Source organism: Ambystoma mexicanum, chromosome 4q (assembly GCF_040938575.1).
Source record: "Ambystoma mexicanum isolate Mex_15411 chromosome 4q, UKY_AmexF1_1, whole genome shotgun sequence".
Classification (NCBI taxonomy): domain Eukaryota; kingdom Metazoa; phylum Chordata; class Amphibia; order Caudata; family Ambystomatidae; genus Ambystoma; species Ambystoma mexicanum.
The window spans coordinates 638,657,159-638,677,930 of NC_090928.1; the positions used below are offsets into that span (position 1 = coordinate 638,657,159).

At 45.2% G+C, this 20,772-nt stretch overlaps 1 protein-coding gene across 13 annotated transcripts in view; it reads left to right on the forward strand.

Annotated features, from left to right (window-relative positions):
* WDPCP (WD repeat containing planar cell polarity effector) overlaps nt 1-20,772 on the forward strand; it is a 3,071,480-nt gene that overhangs the window by 799,679 nt on the left and 2,251,029 nt on the right. For all 13 annotated transcript variants that reach the window (XM_069608194.1, XM_069608204.1, XM_069608201.1 and 10 more), the window contains 2 exons: nt 3,585-3,655; nt 3,910-3,969. In XM_069608194.1, coding sequence (XP_069464295.1) covers nt 3,585-3,655; nt 3,910-3,969 — 131 coding nt within the window. The remainder of the gene's footprint in view (nt 1-3,584; nt 3,656-3,909; nt 3,970-20,772) is intronic.

Consider the following 20,772-nt stretch of genomic DNA (forward strand, 5'->3'; position numbering starts at 1 on the left):
CCCTCTACAGAAAAAAAATTCCGAGGCCAGCAAGCTGGAAACGTATTATCAAAGATAAGGAATACGTCGGAGGAACATCCCGTCGAAAGAACATTGCAAGGTAAGAAGTACCTTGTTCTTCTCTAGCGATAAGGACAGTGTTTAAATCATTTGACAATGTCAGCCTTTATTAACCCCTAAAAAGATGCACTATTAATAATACCCACCCAGTCTAATTATATATTTTTAATAACAGTCGGAATGAGATACTAATTTAAATGTTGTGTAACATTTGTTGAAAAGTGTCTCCTGACTTGCGTGTCTTTACTTTGTGACTTTGCGTTACAAAGTCTTCTGCCCCGCTCTGGGGACCTCCACTGTGGTGACCAAAGGGGTGAGGTTCCTTCCTAAGCTAGCAGATGATGGACCCAGGAGTGCTGTACGGCAAAGAGTGCCTGCCCAACTCACTGAATCCATTTCAGGGTAGAGGACTGTCACATTTCCACCACAGACAAGCCTGCACCTTAAAGGGAATGAAGGTATGCTGGTTCTGAGGAACTGGCAACACCCGCACCCTCAGCTGCCCTTGCGCTGGTTCAGGATTTGCCTATAAATCTACAGAATTACCTGAATTGGGACAGGAAACTCGACAGGCAGCCAGCAATACATTGCGCAAAGCCTCCACTGAACAGATAGTCCTATATCGAAACTGGAGGGCCCACCAACCAACCCTGCACCTTAGGCTTGAAAGCAAGGCTAGGGTGTGGCAGGCAAGGGAAGGACCGCTCAAGGAGAGGGAGTAGCCAATCCTTAGTTCCACAACGGGGCTGTAAGCTATCCTCAGAGTTGGAGCCTGACACACATACCAATCCCATTTAACACACCTAGGCCCCCTTCACCAGAGAGGAGCTGGAAGGCAGCCCAAAGCCCTGGCAGTGTGACTAAACTTCGGGGCTGGTTGGAGTAGAGTGCAAGAGACTGGCCAAGACGAATGGAACTGGAGGAGTAGTCTAGAAATCTTGGAAATACTAGGCCCTTGGAGCTGAAGGAGAGACCCGAGGGACCAGACAAATTAATCAAGAGAGCTGGGTCAAGACAAGGAGCTGGAGAGGGATAACTAAAGAAGCTCAAATTAAGGGTGAATGTGATGTAACCAGCAGTAAGAAGGTTCCCAAAGGTGTGGAGAATGTGCAAAAGATATAGACAATTGAGCTGGAAAGTAGAGGGAGAAAGATTGGTTGCCAAATGGGTGAAGGAGCCTAGAGAGGTAAGAAACTGGGAGACCTAGAAATCTTTGAATGTGAAAGAAAGGGGTCTTCACCCCGTGAAACTAGTACTCGTCTGGAATTGCCAGTGCTGCTGGAAGAGGGCAAGTCCTGAATCTAGACATTGGAGTAAGATTTTCTCTTGTTACAAAACCTTTTCCTTGGAGTTGAATCGCTAAAGCCACTCAAGAATGGAGGGAACCCAATGTTTGAACTTCCTTACTATAAAGGTTACTCAGTACAACTTCTTAACCTTAAGTGCACTGTTTGTCTGGGCATTTGATTCCTGTCACAGATGTGACAGTTGTTTGGTGTCCGCCACCTCTTAAACTTCACCACTCTCAAAATTAGTGAGGTTGACCTCACTGATGAACTCAAAACGAGTGAAATACATTGATGATTGTTGTAAATCTTTGAGAAATGTCTGTTTTTGTATGACAGTCAAATTTCAAATGACAATGCCTCTGCTTTTTTAAAAAAATAATTTTCTTGAAATAAGTTACAATGAAAATGGCCGACACCAATTCAAAATATGCATTCTCGTGTCCTGGGCTGCAATTCTTGCCCACGGTGGGGGGGCAGGGGGGTCTAGAGGGTGTAGGTGCATGAGTACTGGGAGTTTTTATTTGTTTCCCAAAACAAGTACCTTTCTCTGCTGCATTTGTTGCCATTGCCAAGCACCCACAGACCCTCCTATTTACTGGGAGCTTTGGCAGGTTTGGATAGAATGAGCTTCAGCTCTGTAAAATAGGTTTTAGTGGGATATCGGGTTGAGTAATCTGTTCCATAATACAGAAGAAGTGCATCGTAGTGAAAGCGCTCTTGTAGTGTCAGCCATTTTGTAGGATGGTGTGGAACCCTCTTCACTGAGGACAGTTTTTTTTTTTAATGATGGTTTTAAGACCATGTTTTGTTTCCGTGCTGCTTGCACATTGATTGCTGTTTTTCACTTTTTTCTGCATGATGATGTGTTAACTATATTCTGTTCCCAATCCATAACATGCAATGAAAGCAGTATTTTTCGTGGGCAGTACTTTGGAATGTGAGCACGTGCCTTACATGTTGCCTCTGTAGCAGCCGACTCAAGGCTACAGTTTGTCAAGCAGGCAACAGATGCCCACAAAATGCATAACTTTGAGCTCAAGTGATTGTTAAATTGTAGTAGAAACTACAATTCACCAAATCGTCAACTGAAGTCCTCACAACGGCTGATAGTAATTGTGTGATTTATATCGCACTTCATACCAGAATTTTCCATTTTCTAACCACTATTAAAAATAAAAAAAAGGTTTCACCAATATTAACCACACGTACTCCATTTATCAACCTCAGGAGCATCAAGGGTGGAGTCAACCATGACTGGGGTGCCAAACCCATGTAGCACTGCAAAATCTTGTTCCTAAGGCAAGTGCATAGCACTTGGTTATCTACCCATCCTCGTTGAGCACAAGAGAATCAATTAAATTGGGATGGGTGGTCCCTCAACCCTAATGCTGTACTAGATAAGCACATTAAATGCGGCTGAGCTCCAAAAACAGGACAGAACACTGCCTCTCCCCTCTCATGGTCCTCTGGCTCGTCCCTCTGAGTCTTTTTGTCACTGCCGAATAGCAGTGTAGCAGTTTAACACCCGAAAGTCCTATCAGCTGACTCCTGCATATAAGGTGAAACGTGGGGACAAGAGTTGCATGGAAATTTGAAGGCTAATATTCACCAAACAGACAACCGTTGTCCTCACAACGGCCTACATTGAGTCTAAGGGAAATACCTTTGTGAGTACGTGGATGACTGTATTAATAATTGGAGTGATGTTTCAAGGGAAGAACCTTCTATTTATTATAAGACCACACGTGTACACATTACTCCAACACTGACACCCTTAGACCAAGCCATGCATCCAGGCACTCTTCACTAGCACACCCATCGATTTACTTCACAGCACACGTCAGACAAGCCAGACCTATTGGCTTTGCTAGTGCTTTTCTTCTGGACACCTGCTCCGAAGTTCAATTCTTTACAGTCACAGAAACCAAACATTTGCACCTCAGTCTAGCCTATGGTTGAATGCAGTGCTTTAAAAATCGGGTGATCGTAGCCGGCCCGCAGTAACTGCATTTCTTATTTTTGAGCATTTGAGTACCTGCACTTGGGGCAGCGTCCTCTCCCTCCTCTCTCAACCTCCTGCAGCGTCCATAATGTCGTATGTCTGTGTATACTATTGCTGCATAGCAGGTTTACTATCACATAGTGCTGCCTTCCACTTTTCCATCTGCCCTGCCCCAGGATCATCGGACCCGTATTCCTGGCGATTTATGTTCCTATGGTTTCTTTTTCTAACAGCTCGAGACTATCCTTGGATTCTTAAGAACAGACGGCCGGAGAAACTGCGAGACACTCTGAAAGAATTTGAGGTAACGTCTCAGGGTAGGTGGGGAGTAAATGAAGCCCCTGCCTCGAGTTCTCTTTCATCGCTTTAATTTCCCTGAAGGACTAGCCCTCAGTGTGATGAAAACGGAATTTTTGTCCCAACAAGCTGGGCTGAAACAGTTATATCTTTGTATGCCTTGCTAATCTGTCCCTACTTGAAACCCCCAAAACAGTTGAGCCATGAAACTGCAGCCGCGTCCACGCACCCTCTCACTCCTTTCTCTCGGTTGTTTTCCAGGAGCTGATGCAAAACAGTGGCTGTGTGCTGAGCAAATGGAAGAACAAATACGTCTGTCAGGTGAGCTGTTTCGACATGCTGTGGCTATGTTGAGTCAACAGAGCTGAACAACGTTCAGGCTATTGATGGAGCAGTGTGGAACGGTTATGTTTTGCACAAACCTTCATTCTCCCCTTTGGCCTTTCTGGCTGTGTATTGTAGTTTGCAGCCAACTCATTGAGCATATTCACCATGCAGCAGCAAATGTTAGATTGTACTTCTTTTGCTTCCCTCAGTTGTGCCTTTGGGCAATGTGCGTGTTCAGAAAGCGGCAGAGGTGAAAGCAATTCTGATGGGAGTGCTGGATTTCATTCCTTTCAACGAGCTGTTAAGTTGTGTGGCCAAAGCATCCATCTACTAAAATAATCGCATCACCTACCTCTTATAAATCTCTCCAGACCATACAAAATCAATATCTGCTAGTATATGTGCTCCAAAAAACAAGGCATGTGAGTTATTTCATGTGCACGGGTGACAAAGAAAGATACATATGTGCAGTGGTTTAATGAATGTGAAATAGAACTGGCCGATGAGCTGGTTGTATAGGGCAGTGTGTAGAGATTTGGATTTAGGCATCTGTGCTCAGCCTGTAGCCGGATTCCAATTTGGGTCCCGACTCTGCTCTTAATCCTTGCAAAGGGTATATCAATTGAATACCTTTCAGTGGCGCAATGACAGGGTTGGGAAGCGTGAGGAATACAGCATACACTGCTGTACCAACACGTGATATTACTACTCCTCCAGGGCGTGTGCACTGAAATCTCTGTCACTCTCCTATTTACCCCTGAAGCACTGCTGGACACCGGTCAGAGTGTACAAAACAATAGTGGAACTTTGGCCTCACTGACTGAATACCCACTCCTCCTCCCCCCACCCCCAACCCCCCACACCTGGGCCATGCCAATCCCCACCACTGTAACAAACCAAGAATGAAAAAAACACAATGAACGAAAATGCATCTTAAATGTTCCCCGTTGCTTTCAGTCATCCCCCTCCCCCCACACACACACACAGCCTGCATCTTCATACACCACCGTTAGTTAACACATCTTTAGGGACATGCCAAAGAATAAAGACCCCTCATACACCTACACAATCAGCCGTGCTTGCAGCAATTTCACATTAACCGGGTTGCTTAAATAAGACAAACGCCAATCCTAGCGGGAGCGAGGGCCATGAGGGGGCGCCGGCATTGCCTTTGTCTGAAGCAGACTACTGAAATAAACAGCAAGCCAACTGCTGCAAGATAGTTCAACGGTATGTGACATCAGAGTAGATCCAGCACTGCCGAGGTTCGAATCCCCAGTGAGGTGGTGGTAGAAAATACCTTCCACTGCCGTGCGGAAGCATCTCTCGGCACGACAAAAATGAATTAAACTATGTTTAAATTCCCCCAAAAAGCTAGTAAAAACCAAAGCTCTGTGCAGTCCATGCAAGGAAGCCGCTCACCCATCCTTTTTTCGGTACTCCAACTTTCTTTGCACTAGCTTGCCTCTCCAGTCAGGCTTCCTTACATGTATCCTCAGAGCGTGGGTCCTACAAGGTACAGTTCGCTTCAGCAGCCCCTCACAAGACATGTGTTATGAGTGACAAAGGTTTAGCTCCATTTGCATACTGCTAAATTCCAGTGGGAGGCAAGTGCTGTGCGGTGGGGGAGGGGGTTATTAAGAAAGTGGTCAGGCTATAGAGAAGTAGCAGCAAGTAGACTGGTGACATTTTAAAGTAACAGGTTTGAATTTCCCCCCAGCATTTTAATATTTTAATACTTTCTTTTCTGAGCTTCGCTCCATAGGGAGTTTGTTTTTTTCCAGGCAAAGTGGTGGCCTTATGGACACTTTTTTTTGCCCCTGCATGATTCCAGAGTTAATTTTGGGACAGCCAATTTGCAGGTTAAAGCTGAGCGTAGGTCCCTAGTTGGTGATTTTGGCGCTCTTTTGTGCAGGTACACACACCATGTGTCATGAGCATGTGAAATTGCAGCAAACGTGGCTTTTGTCTCCAGGAGAGACCTCCGGTCGATGTGTTCCCGTTGCTGATGAGCATAAATAGATGGTAGCAGCACCGCTCCAATCTCTTAACCGAGTTGCTCTACAGGGAATCAGCGCTGGCCTTTCGCAATGTTGTGATCAAGCCGAACGCATGATGGCGTACAATGACGTGCTGCGGACGCTTATTTACGTTTCTACAGGCTTTGAGGATGTTGCTTGTGTTGATAAGTGGTTAGAATGCTCACCTCAAGGAAATAAAGCAGCAATGGGAGCTTGGTTAAAATCGTGACTCTCTCAATGCCTTTCTGAATTGTCCTCTGTTTTAATCTGCTTTATTGTGTTGCTTTTGTTCATCCGTTGACAAGTACCATAGTACAACAGGTGTTATTTCTGCTCACTTGACAGCTTGTTCTTCCTTTGATCAGTGTCCAGTTCCCTAGCCCTTAGACATTCATGTCCGTTTTTTTTTTTTACAAATTAATAATCAACTAAATAGAAGAACAGGGCTGTGCTGGGACCACCAACACTAGTAAATAACAGCTACTCTGGTTTATTCACAACTCTCTAGCCGGCCCCTGCTACTATGCTGTACTTGATGGATCAGTGTGGCTGTATTTTGTTTAGTAATTTAGATTTGGGTACCCAGCTAATATTGAGTTGTTAGCCTCCTGCAAAATGCCTTATTTTAGAACCATGAGAATCCCCAAGGTGGGGTGAGCCTAAAGGGACCCAAGGAGGGGTGGGAACCGAGAGGCCCCCAGGCAGGGAGAATACAGAGGAACTCCAGGAAGGGGCACAAAGGGACCCCAAGACAGGGATAGTAACGAAAAGCCGGGTGAGAACAGAGAGGCCCCAAGAAGGGACATCATTTCACCAAAATGCCAGGGGTAGCAGTAGTGACAACACATGACCCTTGACCTTTGATGACATCACAGGAAGGGATGTCATTTGACCCGACCCCAAAGTGACATCATGGGAAGCGATAGAACATTACCGTTCGCCCCTTTAATGAGTCTAGCCATTATTGTATAGAATTCCAGAAAGACAAGTTGTTTGTTATTCCTGTTCTTTCTTATGTAGGGTCACTGCTCAAAGTGTAACACTTGTGGAACCCCCTGTCTTTTTTTAAGAGTCCTCAACATAAATTCCAGCCACTTCAGAAACAAAGATCCACAAGCCAGTGGCCACAGCCCAGGAGCTTCAATGTAAAAACATTTTTTTTAAATCTTTTTTTTTTAAGGGTAGCAAAGGAACCCTCAGGGGTCAGCTGTGACCCCTGGCAACCCCCAAATGACATCCCTGACCCCAAGGTGGGAAGTGCAAGGAAAAACCCCAAAGCAGGCCGAAACACGAAAAACCTGAGACTAAGGGACGACAGTTGGGCAACCCCCAGAGTGGGGATCTGATCAATAGGTCCCTGAGTGTGGAAGGAGGAAAAGAACAATGCCAGAGTGGGGAAAATGAGACTAAGGCAAACCACGGTGTGGGGGAGAAAGATAAACCCATTCTGGCAAAGGAACCTTAGGAGAGAGACAAAGCAAGGAGAAAGATCTTTGATAGATCAGAGTTGGCAAGGCAAGAGACTGCAAATAAACTCTGCATGTTTAGGACTGCACATCTAGTCGAGAAGCCTCTGGTAAATATACACCAAGCTGAGAGGTCAGAAACCAGCCACCGTCCCTTTATTGGAGCAATGGCCCAAAATGTATGTGTTTGATTTGTGTTTTTCTTTGCAGCGGTAGGGAGAGAAGTCAGGTTAGAGTAGGATTCTGGACCGAGGACTTCATTTATTTATTTTTATTGTTTTATGGTTAAAAACATTTTTCAACCTTTACGATATATGAAAGAAGAAAAATAACAATAGCACACTTCACACAAACAGACATATCTATGAAAATAACTCAAAAATGTATCGCAAGTAAAAACGTATCAATTAAACATCTTAATAGATTACTGTCACAACCAGATTTAAAATACTAATCTCATTAACAATCATCACTTAGACTATTGAGAAAACCTACAACCGCATCTATAGCAGGAGTAGAGTTGCCATTCAACAAATAGTTCCAAAGACTTTCGTAATCAATAAAGTCAATTCTATACATTTAGCATCTGAAATATAGTGTGTTTGTAGCTTAAGGCCGGACAATAAATTACTAAATGTTTTTCTATCATATATAGATGATACAATCGTCATGGATCGTACCCCCATAGGATTGCAGCATAGCTTGACAGCATTGAATGAGTATTCAAAGATCAATAAACTTGAAATACATTTTAATATGTCATGTTGACTTATACCACGCATCGCTACCACCCATGGGCGGTCTCCAGGCGCTCACGTGGCTCTGCAAGAAAGAGGACCGGTTGGTTGGTTAGTGAGGGTAGAGGGATAGGATAGGTCCGGAACCAGCAGAAACTGGCGTCTGTGTGTGTTAGGTTGCAGATGGGTAGATTGCGTGCACTGGCTTGTTGTATCGGTAAGGGTGAGGTGTAACTGTTTTAGAACACAGCACACTCCAGCCAGGCCCTCTTTCCACTGACAATGATTGCAGCGCATGATAAAAACGCTTTTTATTTAACCTCAGATTCTACTTTGAGAAGACACCCAACACATCTCACTCCCACCTTAACAAATACCCCATGTCGCGTTGGAATATGAACCAGGCTGGTGTGTATCAACAAAATATTTATTAATTTTTAGAATTCAAAGACAATTAAGCAAATGAAAATTAGGGCAGCAGCCACCACTACTGTGGCTATACAATGCAATAATCCTACTACATAATTCATTCAGATTCCTAACATCTACATAAACCTTTAATAGAAATCAGAAGCAAAATCACTCTTCACAATGACAGATGGCACACAGGTTATGCACTCCCCCTGCAACACTCCCCACCTCCCCCCCCCCCCCGCCCAACACCTACTAACAAAATTCTTTATGGATGGAAAGTAGTGGCAAGGAGTCAGTATGAAGAGGGAAAAATCGATTTTTAAATTCAACCCACCACGCAGGATGGGAGGCCAGAAACGAATTGAAAACCTTCAAAGGGAGGAAAATTGCATACTCGGGTTTTACTTGTTACTTGTATTTCAGTTTACAATTGCAGTGGGAAAGCTAGGACACAACTTTGTGTGGCTGCACTAAGGAGACAAGGAAGCTTACAGAATACTGAAAAGGGCACCAAAGCAACTTGACATAGGTAAGAAAATCGGTTTTGGGAGGAAAATAATGCAGAAAATAAACACACACGTCAGAATTGCAATTTCTTATTTTACGCAGGCTTTAAAATGACAAGCAGCTAAGAAAAAGGGTTTAGCTGTCAAAAACGAAAATAGGTTTTTGGATGGGAAACAAAGGCACATATCAGACAGGATTCTGATGGGAAGGGATTACTCTTTACGGGATTGTGTTTGGGTTTTTCTATGGGGTGAATTGCAAATCGGAATTTATAGAAAAGTACAATACACATGCAAATTCGGTTTTTGTTATACTAGACTATTTCTGTTGAGACTATATTTTAATGGCTATACTTAGTAAAAACACTCAACAAAATTGTTACTTTCAAAGGCAACAATAATGAACGTGAATTTTCAATGGGGAAATTGAGTTACTTCAAATAATACTAGGGACTTACACATATAACTGGTAGAAATATCATAAGGAATACGCTTGCAGACATAGACTAACACAGATTCTTCTATGTAAAAGGTGAACAGATGATGCTAGCAATCTGGGATTTGACTGGGATTTCAATAGGATTTGAATAGGAGATGCAGGATTCAATAGGGGGGTATGCAATATTGGACTTTCAATGGGATTTTCTGTAGGATGCAAAATTAAGAGCGGGATATGTAGTTTTTGGTACTGGCTGAGGTGATACTTACAAGGTAAGCTTGAGTTTGGGACTTTTGGACAGCCAGCAAGGTCTCTGGACAGCGGGGTCAAGGGATCTGGTCACGGACAGCGGGGTCAAGAGATCTGGTCACTGGGACAGCTGAGCTCTCCTGGAGGGGGATCAACTGGGCAAGGTCTGGTCACTGTGAACACCGGGATGGGTCAGTTGCCTTTCCTCTTTTCTCCCTGGATTATTGGGTATGGCTGGATCTGGAGCAGTGGTTCTCCCTGGATCTGGATGGTCCTGCCTGGGTGGAATCAGCTGCCTCTGGATCTGGTTTTTGAGATTTTGAATCTGTGAATATCCTGCGTTTCCCTGTCTCCTGCTTGTATAAGCGAAGTGACATCATAGAATTTTACAATCTGGGCGGAAGTACTCCGGAGTTACCCCTCTACTGGGATAGGCCAGGCTACTGGTGTCCCCTCCTCCCTGCAGGTTGATTGGTTCAGGGGAAATGACATCATTTTATGTGTGTGCATTTATGACTTCCTTTGTCTCACCATAGTTACTTTTTACCAGAATAAGTTATGGAGCTAAACTTCAAATCTATGGTAGTCACCATCATAAGAAACAGATATGCAGATTCCATATTTCACAGGGAATCAGACCGTCCGATCGCCAACTGTGTGCGAGGTAGCATCGCTTTTTTTGGCATAATTTTGCCATTTTTAGGAGAAACCTAACATTTAAAATTCTGCAAATGGCTACACATACGCCCACTACTATTTTGCATATTTCACCAGGTTTTATGTCTATCATTTATACTTCACCCAGAATTGCATTTTTCCTGCCATTCCAGTTCCCCAGGTGCTAGGAACATATGCTAGTCTCTTTGGATTTGTTCATAACTCGCATAAAATGCTGGCATTATATAACATTACAGCTTATTCAGGGCATCCGGAAAAATGTCTTAATATAAAAAGTTCTTTAAAGTCAATGGGCTTGATTAGTCACAGGTGTGGGCGGTCTTTCTAACCCCCACAGCTAAATTGTTTTCCCCTGGGTCAGTTTGAACAAAGCGTTTCCTTAACGCCCCCTTTGAAGCCAGGCAGTTTGTTTTCAACAGAAACCAAGTCTTTTTGGGAGTAAATAGAATATACATTTTAGGTAGCCATGTCACTTCAACTCCCCACATAGACAATACTGTTTCTGTGCGAGCAACACTGTCATTTGTCAGTTCACTATTAAACCGCATTTTCCTGATTTTCAGAAGAGAAAATGTACACGTGTGTTTATTTCAGTTCATTTTGAGTTTACCAATGCTGTTTCTGCAGCACACAGTTTCATGTTAATTAACCTTCTGGAGTGCATTTACAGATAAGGTCCGTTTCTGAACACAGACAGAGATATACTGCCAAGCATTTCTTTGAAATTGACATGAGAAAAAAAAAGTGTTATTTATTTCATTTACTGCAGTCTTAAGTGGAAAACCGAATTCTTTGTCTTTCATGTAATTTCCCAGTACATCAGCTGTTCTGGAAATGTAGCAGGCCAGGGTGGGTTTCCATGAAGGGCACAACCATGTGATGTTTTAAAATGAAATCAAGCACAAATTGCAAAGCCGTCTTGGATGTCATGTGTGTATTCAGAGAACAGAACAGCAAATGTAGTGCCGTTCTGCATGCAGGTCATTTTCAGATGATTTAAATGGAGGTGAAACAATGCAGAGCACTTCTTTTGGTGGCATTCTTGTGTTTAGTGCTCGCAACACATATGAGCCATGGAAAGAAAAGCTTAGCAGTTTTTCCGCATTATTTCCATGCGGTTTTTGCTGGAAGTGGATTTCTGCAAGGGCCTTAAATGTACCCCACAGAGGCCCAATGCCTTGGTTGTTTGTTATATGTGAATGTGTGTTATGTTGGGTGTGTGCTTGGGGGTTTTATGTGTAAATTGGCTGCTATTTAAAGTAATAGTTTTGCACACTGGCTTGTTGTGTCCGTAGGGGTAAGGTCCAGTGCCTGGGATTGTTATTGTATGCAAGTGTTATGTTTGGTGTGGTTTGGCTAGCCCATGAGCGTGTATAGTAGAAGGGAGGTGTGTAGGAGGGGAGCAGGAGTGGGGTGGTTATTACATTGGCTACTCTCAAAGTTCTTCTAGGTAGCTAATCTAAATGTGACGCATGGCTAATTTTCACAATTCCATGTAAATGTGACGCATGGCTAATCTTCACTTCTATGTAAATGTGACGCATGGCTAATCTTCACAATTCCATGTAAATGTGATGCATGGCTAATCTTCAATTCTATGTAAATGTGACGCATGGCTAATCTTCACAGATCTATCCAAATGAGACGCATTGCTAATCTTCCGAATATGTCTATTGTAACACATTTGCTACCCACAAAAACATTTGGGCGCAACACATTTTGTTTACCGCAAACTGCATCAAATTCCTGCATGTATGCCTTCTAGTGTACATGTAGGTGCAACAAATCTCCTTCCACAATTCAGCACAATGGTTAACTATGAAGCATATCACAATGACTGACTATGGAGGGTAGGACAATTCAACTTGGAGGCTAACTATGTTAGCACCGTTTACATAGTAGTAATGTAAGAGGGGCTAGGTTTCGGAAGCAAAGTAATTCTGTGCTTCCCGCCCCTATCGCCTTATGATGGCTAGTTAAAGGGCATGGCAATGTTCAATACAAATTATCTATGGTGTGGAACACAATGGCTAACTATAGGGAGCAGTGCAGTGGTATCTCTGATCGCAGCAGGGGAATATAACAAGCCTATACCAACAGTTCGGGTGTGAAGTATGGCTACCGTACATCATGTAGGCTCCATCTAGAGTGTAAGCTCCAGTTAGAGTATAGCTATCTTACACAATTAGACTGAGTGCCATAATGGCTACTTTACACACTTAGGCTAGATATTGGGTAATAAGAGTGGTGAGGGTTTTCTGGAGTAGAGTAATGGCTGTACTCCCACCCACACCACACTTACCTTATCCGTTGTTGTAAGGTTGTCTGTCAGGTGTCCCAGCCGAACACAGTTATGCACATTATTCCTAAAAAGATGCATATTGTCAAACAATGACTACAAGCACAAACAGACTTTTAGGGTATGTGCAAGTCTTGACAGTCATAAAACCCATTAGATAGTTTGTTGAGAACTCGCTGCCCCATGTCAGGTGTCACCTGACTTTCACTCCAAAACACTCACCTTTTGTAGGTCACTTGCCACCAGACAGATCCAAACCCTAAGAACATACTGGAAAGGATCATTAAACCTATGGGCACACAAATTGGCCTCCTGCCAAAACAATGAACCATTTCATTAATCCCTAGTCCATTCACAGTGTCCAATTCCAGCAACAGCATCATCTGATGACTTCCTGCCTGGAGATTCTCGCCAAAGTGCAAAGACACCCTCTCACCATGTTGACTTCCACTTGTTTATGAGCAACCCATTGCCCTTACCAGATCCAACCAGTTCTGGCGACATTGTGGGTGCTGATGACCTTTGCATCATTTGTTGCTCAACAGCACGGGTTAGTCTGTTATAGTGTGCATGATTAAAATGGCAATGGAAAGGACATGCAGTGATAAAGCCAACAGAATAAGGGATTTCTACAATGTCTGCTAAAAGACAAACCTTTAGCGGTTCGGGACTGGGACGTCAAGTGAGGTGTGGCCAGTATTTATCTTTTAAATGGTTATGGTCCATTGTGGCTCATTTGCACTTTTAGCCCCCCTCCCACACAATCTTCTACACCTCTGATCAAAAAAATATTAATTGTGTACCTGTTCATCTTGGTAGCACATAAAACTGTAGAAATAAGTTGTGTCTGAATATAACATGGTGGCTACTGAGGTCTCACAATCATGCAGCCATTGAATTTGGATATATTACCAGTGTTCAGCTGGCTGAACAGTTCTCCAGCTCTCCAGCTAGGAAATAGATGATTTCTATTAGCCATCTGGCCCAGCTGTCGCCATGACTGTCATGTCAGACAATGCCCAGAAAGCTGCCTCTTTGATCCTTTACACCTACCTCCCTGGGCACAGCAATCCTCTGTGATGAATCCAATGGTTCGAAAAACTCAGAGGTTTCTCAGGAAACTCGAAGAAAATCGAAGAATCACACGGAACCAAGCGTTACATTACCGAAGCTGTGAAGTGCGGAAAAAAGGACTTCACAGCTTCGGTAATGTAACGCTTGGTTCTGTGTGATTCTTCGATTTTCTTCGAGTTTCCTGAGAAACCTCTGAGTTTTTCGACAAGATGGCTTCCTCATCAGCTCCGTCGACTCCTCAGTCTGGTTTAAAAAAATGCAGCGACTGCGGTGCTAAAATGTCCATGACAGACCCACACAGGATCTGCCTATGGTGTCTAGGGGTAGAACATCCATGCTCGGAGTGTGACGAATGCATGTCTGACGGCCAAAGCCTTAAGGGAGCGCAGAGGGAAGTTGGAGAGAGGTAGGCCACAAAAATCTATTACCCCGTCCGAACGTAAATCATCTGACGAGTCGAGGCCTTCGTCTCCTCGTCATAATAAACCTAAACGCTCCTGTTCCCGAAGTGGGTTGCATCATTCCTCGTCTTCGAGGCATGGCAAAAAGAGGCGCCATTGATTGCCCTCCACTTCCTAATCTAGTTCACCCGAAAGGGTAGTTTGTCTCTCAAAACACAGTACCCCGGCTCATTGGGAGAAATTCAGAATGAGTATGATGAAGGTGTTCGAGAACACGGCATTGCCCTCCTACAACACCTCGAGACGATACCCCAGACAAAACACCTGGGAAGCACAGAAGCTGTGAGTCCTCGAACCCGGCCGTGGAAACTCCTCGAGAGCGATCTAATCCCTCGAGTCGAGAGAAAGCCTCCATCAAACACAAAAGATCGTCATAATCGATGCCGAAAGAAACCCATACGTCGAGCCCAAAAGGTGCGTCATTGATGCCATTGGCGCCAAAATCGAGGGAAAAACCATAGACGCCACGAGCGTCGACCTCCTCGACACAGTTTATCCCAATTCTTCCGACACTGTCGTCGAGGACCTCAACGTTAATGTCGAAGCCATCGGTGGCTTTGGGGAAACCTTCCAAACATCAACAATTTTGTCTAAGCCGTCGACGTCAACATCAATGATTTTGACACTGTCAACTCCCATTATGACGTCTGTATGCCTTTGCCACCTTTTAAGAAGATTTACACACCACAACCCCGCTCAGACTATTTTAAAACTTTTTTCAATCTATGAAGATGCAGAAGAGTCATCTGAGGAGGAAAGACCATTTGGTCTCGAATCTGGGACACCTTTTGTACCAAAGGAACTCGGATCAGAAGAGTCTTGTATAAAGAACCTGCTGGACTCTCTGCATGAGGTAAGTGGTATTGACACTTCCCCTGAAATCGAAGGAGATCATGCAGAGAGTGATGGAATAGACAATTCATGACTAGAGTAATGGAATATATGGGATGGTCCAGGCCCGCACCTGTTTTCGAACAGGACGATTTAACGGACATACTGGATAAAGGACAACAGGAAGACCCTATTGTCCCATTTCATAAGGCTCTGCAGAGGAGAGTAACTTCCAACTGGGAAACACCCAAGGTTGTCCTGGCAGTGAATAAGAGGCGAACAGCCAAATATAGAGCTTCAACCTCTGACCCCTCTATACCTTTTGAAACATCCAACACCAGAAAGCCTAGCTCTTCTGGCAAACAAAATGACTATTCCACAATTCGACAAGAGAAGGATGACAAAAAATACGATCCATGGCCAAGGTTTTCTTGGCCGGTAGTATGGCGTTAAAATCTGCGAATGCCACGTGCAGGCTGGCAAGATTTACCCACACCCTTTGGTACTGTATTTCTTTTTTTTCTTTTTTTCTTTTCTTTTTATTGCTTTTCAAAAATACCAAAAAGAACTCACATAACCCCCCCCCCGATCCTCACTCCCTTGTATACCCCTGGAAATCGGGACGACTTAAACACAGGCTCCATCTAAACATACAATATAAGGGACTGCGAAATCAAAATAAGTTCAAGATATGAAGGTTATGCGGGCACCATTGAAGCATGTAATCACTCTGCAGAAATTAAAGAACCTGACCCCAGTCTAATAGAAAGCCTTCTGTGGCCCCCTGGAACTTACATGCCATCCACTCCATCGATACAAAGTTCCAGACCCTTCTTAGCCCCTGGAGCTGCGTCGGGGGCGCTTGTTGTTTCCAATTGTGGGCTATCGTCAACCAGGTAGCCACCACCAATATCATTATTACTTTGCGTTGGCGTTTGGTAAATGTCCTCTGCTTTGGGTCCCACATGCCCGCCAACTATATTCTGTCCCCAAGATTCTCAGCTCCCTGGACCATCTTCCCTATTTGGGCTTTGATCTCATTCCAGAAGGGTATAAGGTATGGGCATGTCATCCAGATGTGGTTCCAGTCACCTTCCTGATGGCACCTCCGCCAACAGAGTCCATCTGTATTGGGGTACATTACTTTCAGTCTCTGCGGGGTAAAGTGCCATTGTATTAGCACTTTCTGCCACATTTCACGTAGGTGGATGGATCTAGTCAATGTTTTGACGTTTTGCCATGCCTCCTTCCAATGGGCTCGCGGTATTTCCGTCCACAGCGCCGCGTCCCATTTCTTCATATAATGCCATCGGACCTCTTCCTCTTGTGAATTCAAATGGGCGTACAGATTGGATATTAGCCTACGCGTGCCAGGTTCTGTTATTAGAAGCATTTCAAATTTTGTGAGATCTCTTGTTCAAGCCTCGTAGTTGGTCAAGGTGGCTAGCCAGTGGCAGAGCTGGGCATATCGGTATCTCTCCGTTCTCAATACTCCCAGTTCCTGCACACAGTCTTCGAAGGACCTGAGGGATCGGGCTTTATACATATTTCCCAGCCTGGTGCAGTTCGCCTGCTTCCAAGAGTTGAACGCATTCGGATCCATCCCTGGCGGGAAGTCGGGGTTATGAAATAGCGGAGTCAACGGGGACGGGTGTGTTTTCAAGGTCCCTCTCTTGACTGCCACATCCCATGCATTGAGAGAAGCGCTCATTATTTCGCTGATCCTTGTATTCACGTGTCTATACTTTTTATGAGACCATAGGAGATTCGAAAGTGGACCCCCGCCACAGCTAAGTCCTGGGATACCCATTTGGGTTACGGGAGGTCGGCCACCCACTCCTTAATTACCCGCAGCTGTGCTGCCTCATAGTACCTCCTGAAGTAGGGAAACGCCTGCCCCCCTTCCTGCACTGCTGCTGTCATCCTGGTCATAGCTAGTCTGGGCTTTTTGTGTTGCCACACATATGCTGATGTCATTTTTTTTAATGAGCGAAATAACGATTTAGGAAGCTTAATTGGACGAGCTTGAAAGTAGTAGAGTACCTTTGGTAGGATTGACATTTTTACCGCTGAGATTCGACCCCACCACGATGTCGACATTGGTGTCCATCTCGTTGACAGTTTTTGTAGGTGGGTAAGTAGGTTCAGGAAATTTGCCGCATACAGTTGTGATATTCTGGGGGTGATCTTCACTCCAAGGTAGGTAATTTTGTTTTGTGCCAATTTCATTCCTTGTAATTGTACCAGCCGTGCTGTGGTCTCGGTGTCAGCCGACAGATTCAGGACTTCGGATTTGATTTTGTTTATTTTCAGGCCCGAGATGGCGCCAAATGTCTCGAGTTCTGACATGAGCGTGGGTAGGGAACTGGGAGGATCCATCAGGGCCAGCAACATGTCGTCGGCGAATGCCATGGATTTGTGCTCCACTCCCCCCATAACCCCTGCAATCCGTTGCTGTTGGCGTATCTTCGCTAGGAGTGGTTCCAGGAACAGGGCGTAAAGAATGGGGGACAGCAGGCATCCTTGCTTTGTACCTCTCATCTGTGAGACGGTATTGGACAGGAAACTGTTCACTGCTAGCCTGAGGGATGGACTTTTGTAGTTCGACTTTATCATCCGCATATAAGAGTCTCCGAAGCCCATATGTGCCATTGTGCGGAAGAGTTGCGACCATTCAACTCGGTCGAGCGCTTTTTCTGCGTCGAGCGCAACGAGGATGGCTTCTATGTTCGTGTGCTCGGTTTATCCACGGTTATCCACAGTTTGTCTCATGGGGACAAAGCCTGTCTGGTCCGCATCTACTAAGTGGGTCACATACCTCGTCAATCTATTGGTCAGAATTTTAGTAAATAGCTTTGCATCTAAATGTACTAGAGCAATTGGCCTATATGACCCAGGTATAGTAGGGTCTTTGCCCGGCCTCAGAAAGAGCACCAATTTTGCTTCATTCATTGACGGCCTAATGTTTCCCTGATGTTTGGAGGTGTTAAACAGCATCGTGAGTTTGGGGGCCAGAACGGTTCAGAATTTCTTGTAAAATGCCTCAGTGTATCCGTCTGGGCCTGGAGCTTTGTTTTTGGGGAGTTGTTTGATGGCCTGTAGGACTTCCTCCTACGTGATGTCTTGGTCCAGCGCTTCACAGGCATCGTCCGATAGTCTTGGTAGGGTTATATCATGGAGGTAAGCCTCCTGTGCAGTCTCATCCGGGTTATCTGTGGAATAGAGGTTCTGATAGTACCTTCTCATAATTTCCCCCATTTCTTCATTGGTTGTTTTCAGAATTCCCGAGGGGTCTATCGGCGCCAATATAGATCCCTCCCTGGTCGTCTCTGAGCTGTTGGGCGAGCAAGGTGTCTGCTTTATTGGCAAGGATATAATACTTTTGTTTCATCTTTAGGAGTGCGTGACCAACTTTCCGAGTGTGGAGTAGCTCCAGCTGACCTTGGATGTGTTGCATTGCTCTCCTCTGAACTCTACTGGGATTGTCTTCTACTTCCTTTTGTGCAGCACGCAGTTGTGATTCCAGGTCCCTTTCCCACTGTGCCATTTGTTTGTTCCTCTTGGACTTTAAAGCTATAAGTTCGCCCCGCAGAACCGCCTTGAAAGCATCCCACACCGTCTCCAGTGGGATTGACCCTGTATTGTTTTCGGCAAAGTATCTATCTTCTCCTGGATTTCCTCGACCATCACAGGGTCTTGTATGAGTTATGAGTTCCGAAGGGAAACGCCAGGACCACACCCTGCCCCCCATAGATTTCAGGACCAATGATAATGTGATTGGGGCATGGTCCGAAAGAATGATAGGGCCCGTCTCTACTTCCTTGATAGTCCCTTGGAGGTTTGTGGAAACCGATATGTAGTCAATTCTCGAGAGGGAATCATGAATATGAGAGTAATGCGTAAAGCCCTGCCGTTCCCCCTTCCTTGCTCGCCAGGTGTCGTGCAGAGCGAGGGTCTGGAATGCTTTCTTTATTACTCCCGAGGGGGCCCTCGATACTTCACTAGTTCTGCCCTATCTGTCTTGGGTGGGATTCCAGGCAATATTCAGGTCACCTCCCAGAATTATGTCTCCTGTGGCAAACTCCTCAAGCGCGTTCAACATGGCCAGGAGGAAGGCCTCTTGTCCCGTGTTCGGGGCATAAACCGAGGCCAACGTGAGCCGCCTCCCCTCCAGCGTAATGTTGAGGAAGACGTACCTTCCCTCCTTGTCGGACCTTTGGTCATGGATCTGTACCTTCGTGGTGTCTTTTATGGCGATCAATACTCCTGCCCGTTTTCCTTCCTCATTCGACTGAAAGACGTGTTTCGCCCCTCGGATCCTGAAGCGTGATTTCTCACTTCTTTTGATGTGTGTTTCCTGATATAAAAGAATATCTTCTTTCTGTCTCCACGCCTATCTGTCCAGCTTTGCCCTTTTCATTTGAGTGTTCATGCCCCGGACATTCAAAGAGAGCACCGTTACCGGGATCCCATGTGTGGTAGCCATCAATAAATTGGAAGGTGGTCTCCCTGCATTTGTCCCCTTCCATCTGAAGTTTTTCTTGGTCTTGCCTGTGTGTCAATCCTTCATCCCCAACTTAACTTCCCCCCCTATTCCCTCCCCTACCCTTGAAACCCTTGGGGCAGATCCGGGATGCTATGTGCACTGGGACGGAGTGTCCAGCGGTCCCGGGTCAAGCAGCCCCTCCATAACTCGTTGTGGGGAATCCTAAACCCCACTGAAACTTCCATTGGATTCCATCTTCACTCTCTCGCAGGCCTGTTTAAGATTTATCGGGTAAATAATCTGTGTGTAAATTCTTCGGGAGCTGTTACCCTGGTGGGTGTTGCCGTATTCTGAGCACTTGCTAAGATTATTTCAGCGGTCCTCACAACCGGTCAGTTCTTCTTACCCCTTCCTTTTTTGTGGACCGTTTTCCACCCATCTTGTTGCGCAGAGCCTCTGGACCGCCGCTGGTAGTCCGAGTTGGGCGATTTCTCCCCCTCTTGTTATGCCTAATAACTCCTCGCCTTCCTCGCAGGACGTAATTCTGTGTTGGACTCCCTCCCAAGTAAACAGGCCGAACGGGAACGTCCATTTATATTTCACTTGGGCTGATGTCAAGTGGCGGACCACCGGACCCATCTTTCGTCTCTTCAGAAGGGTGGATTGGGCCAGATACTGGTAGAGCTGCACTTCCTGACCATTTACCCTCATCGGGGGGGGGGGGGGGGCTCGTCTGCCGTTTCTGAGAATGTGTTCTTTCTGTCCGTACGCTGTCATAGCCACCAATACATCTCTGGGTCTCGCCCCTTGTTCGTTCCCTCTCTTAGGACCCACTCTGTGAATTTGATCTATTCCAACAACCGGGTCCTCTTCCCCCGCCAGGATCTCTGTGAATAGCTGTATCACTGTTGCTTTCAGGTATGCGTCCGACAGGGTCTCCGGCAGGTTCTTGATCCTTATATTGGACCTTCTAGACCTATTTTCTAGGTCTTCGCATTGTTCAAGATATGTTGTTGCCTGAGCTACCCTATCTAATGCTTCTTCTGACCTTGAGGAGTCTTCCTCCAGTTGCTGGAGTTTCCTTTAGAGTGTATCAGTTCTCTCGCCCAAATTGCGTACGTCTTGGCTGATTTCCT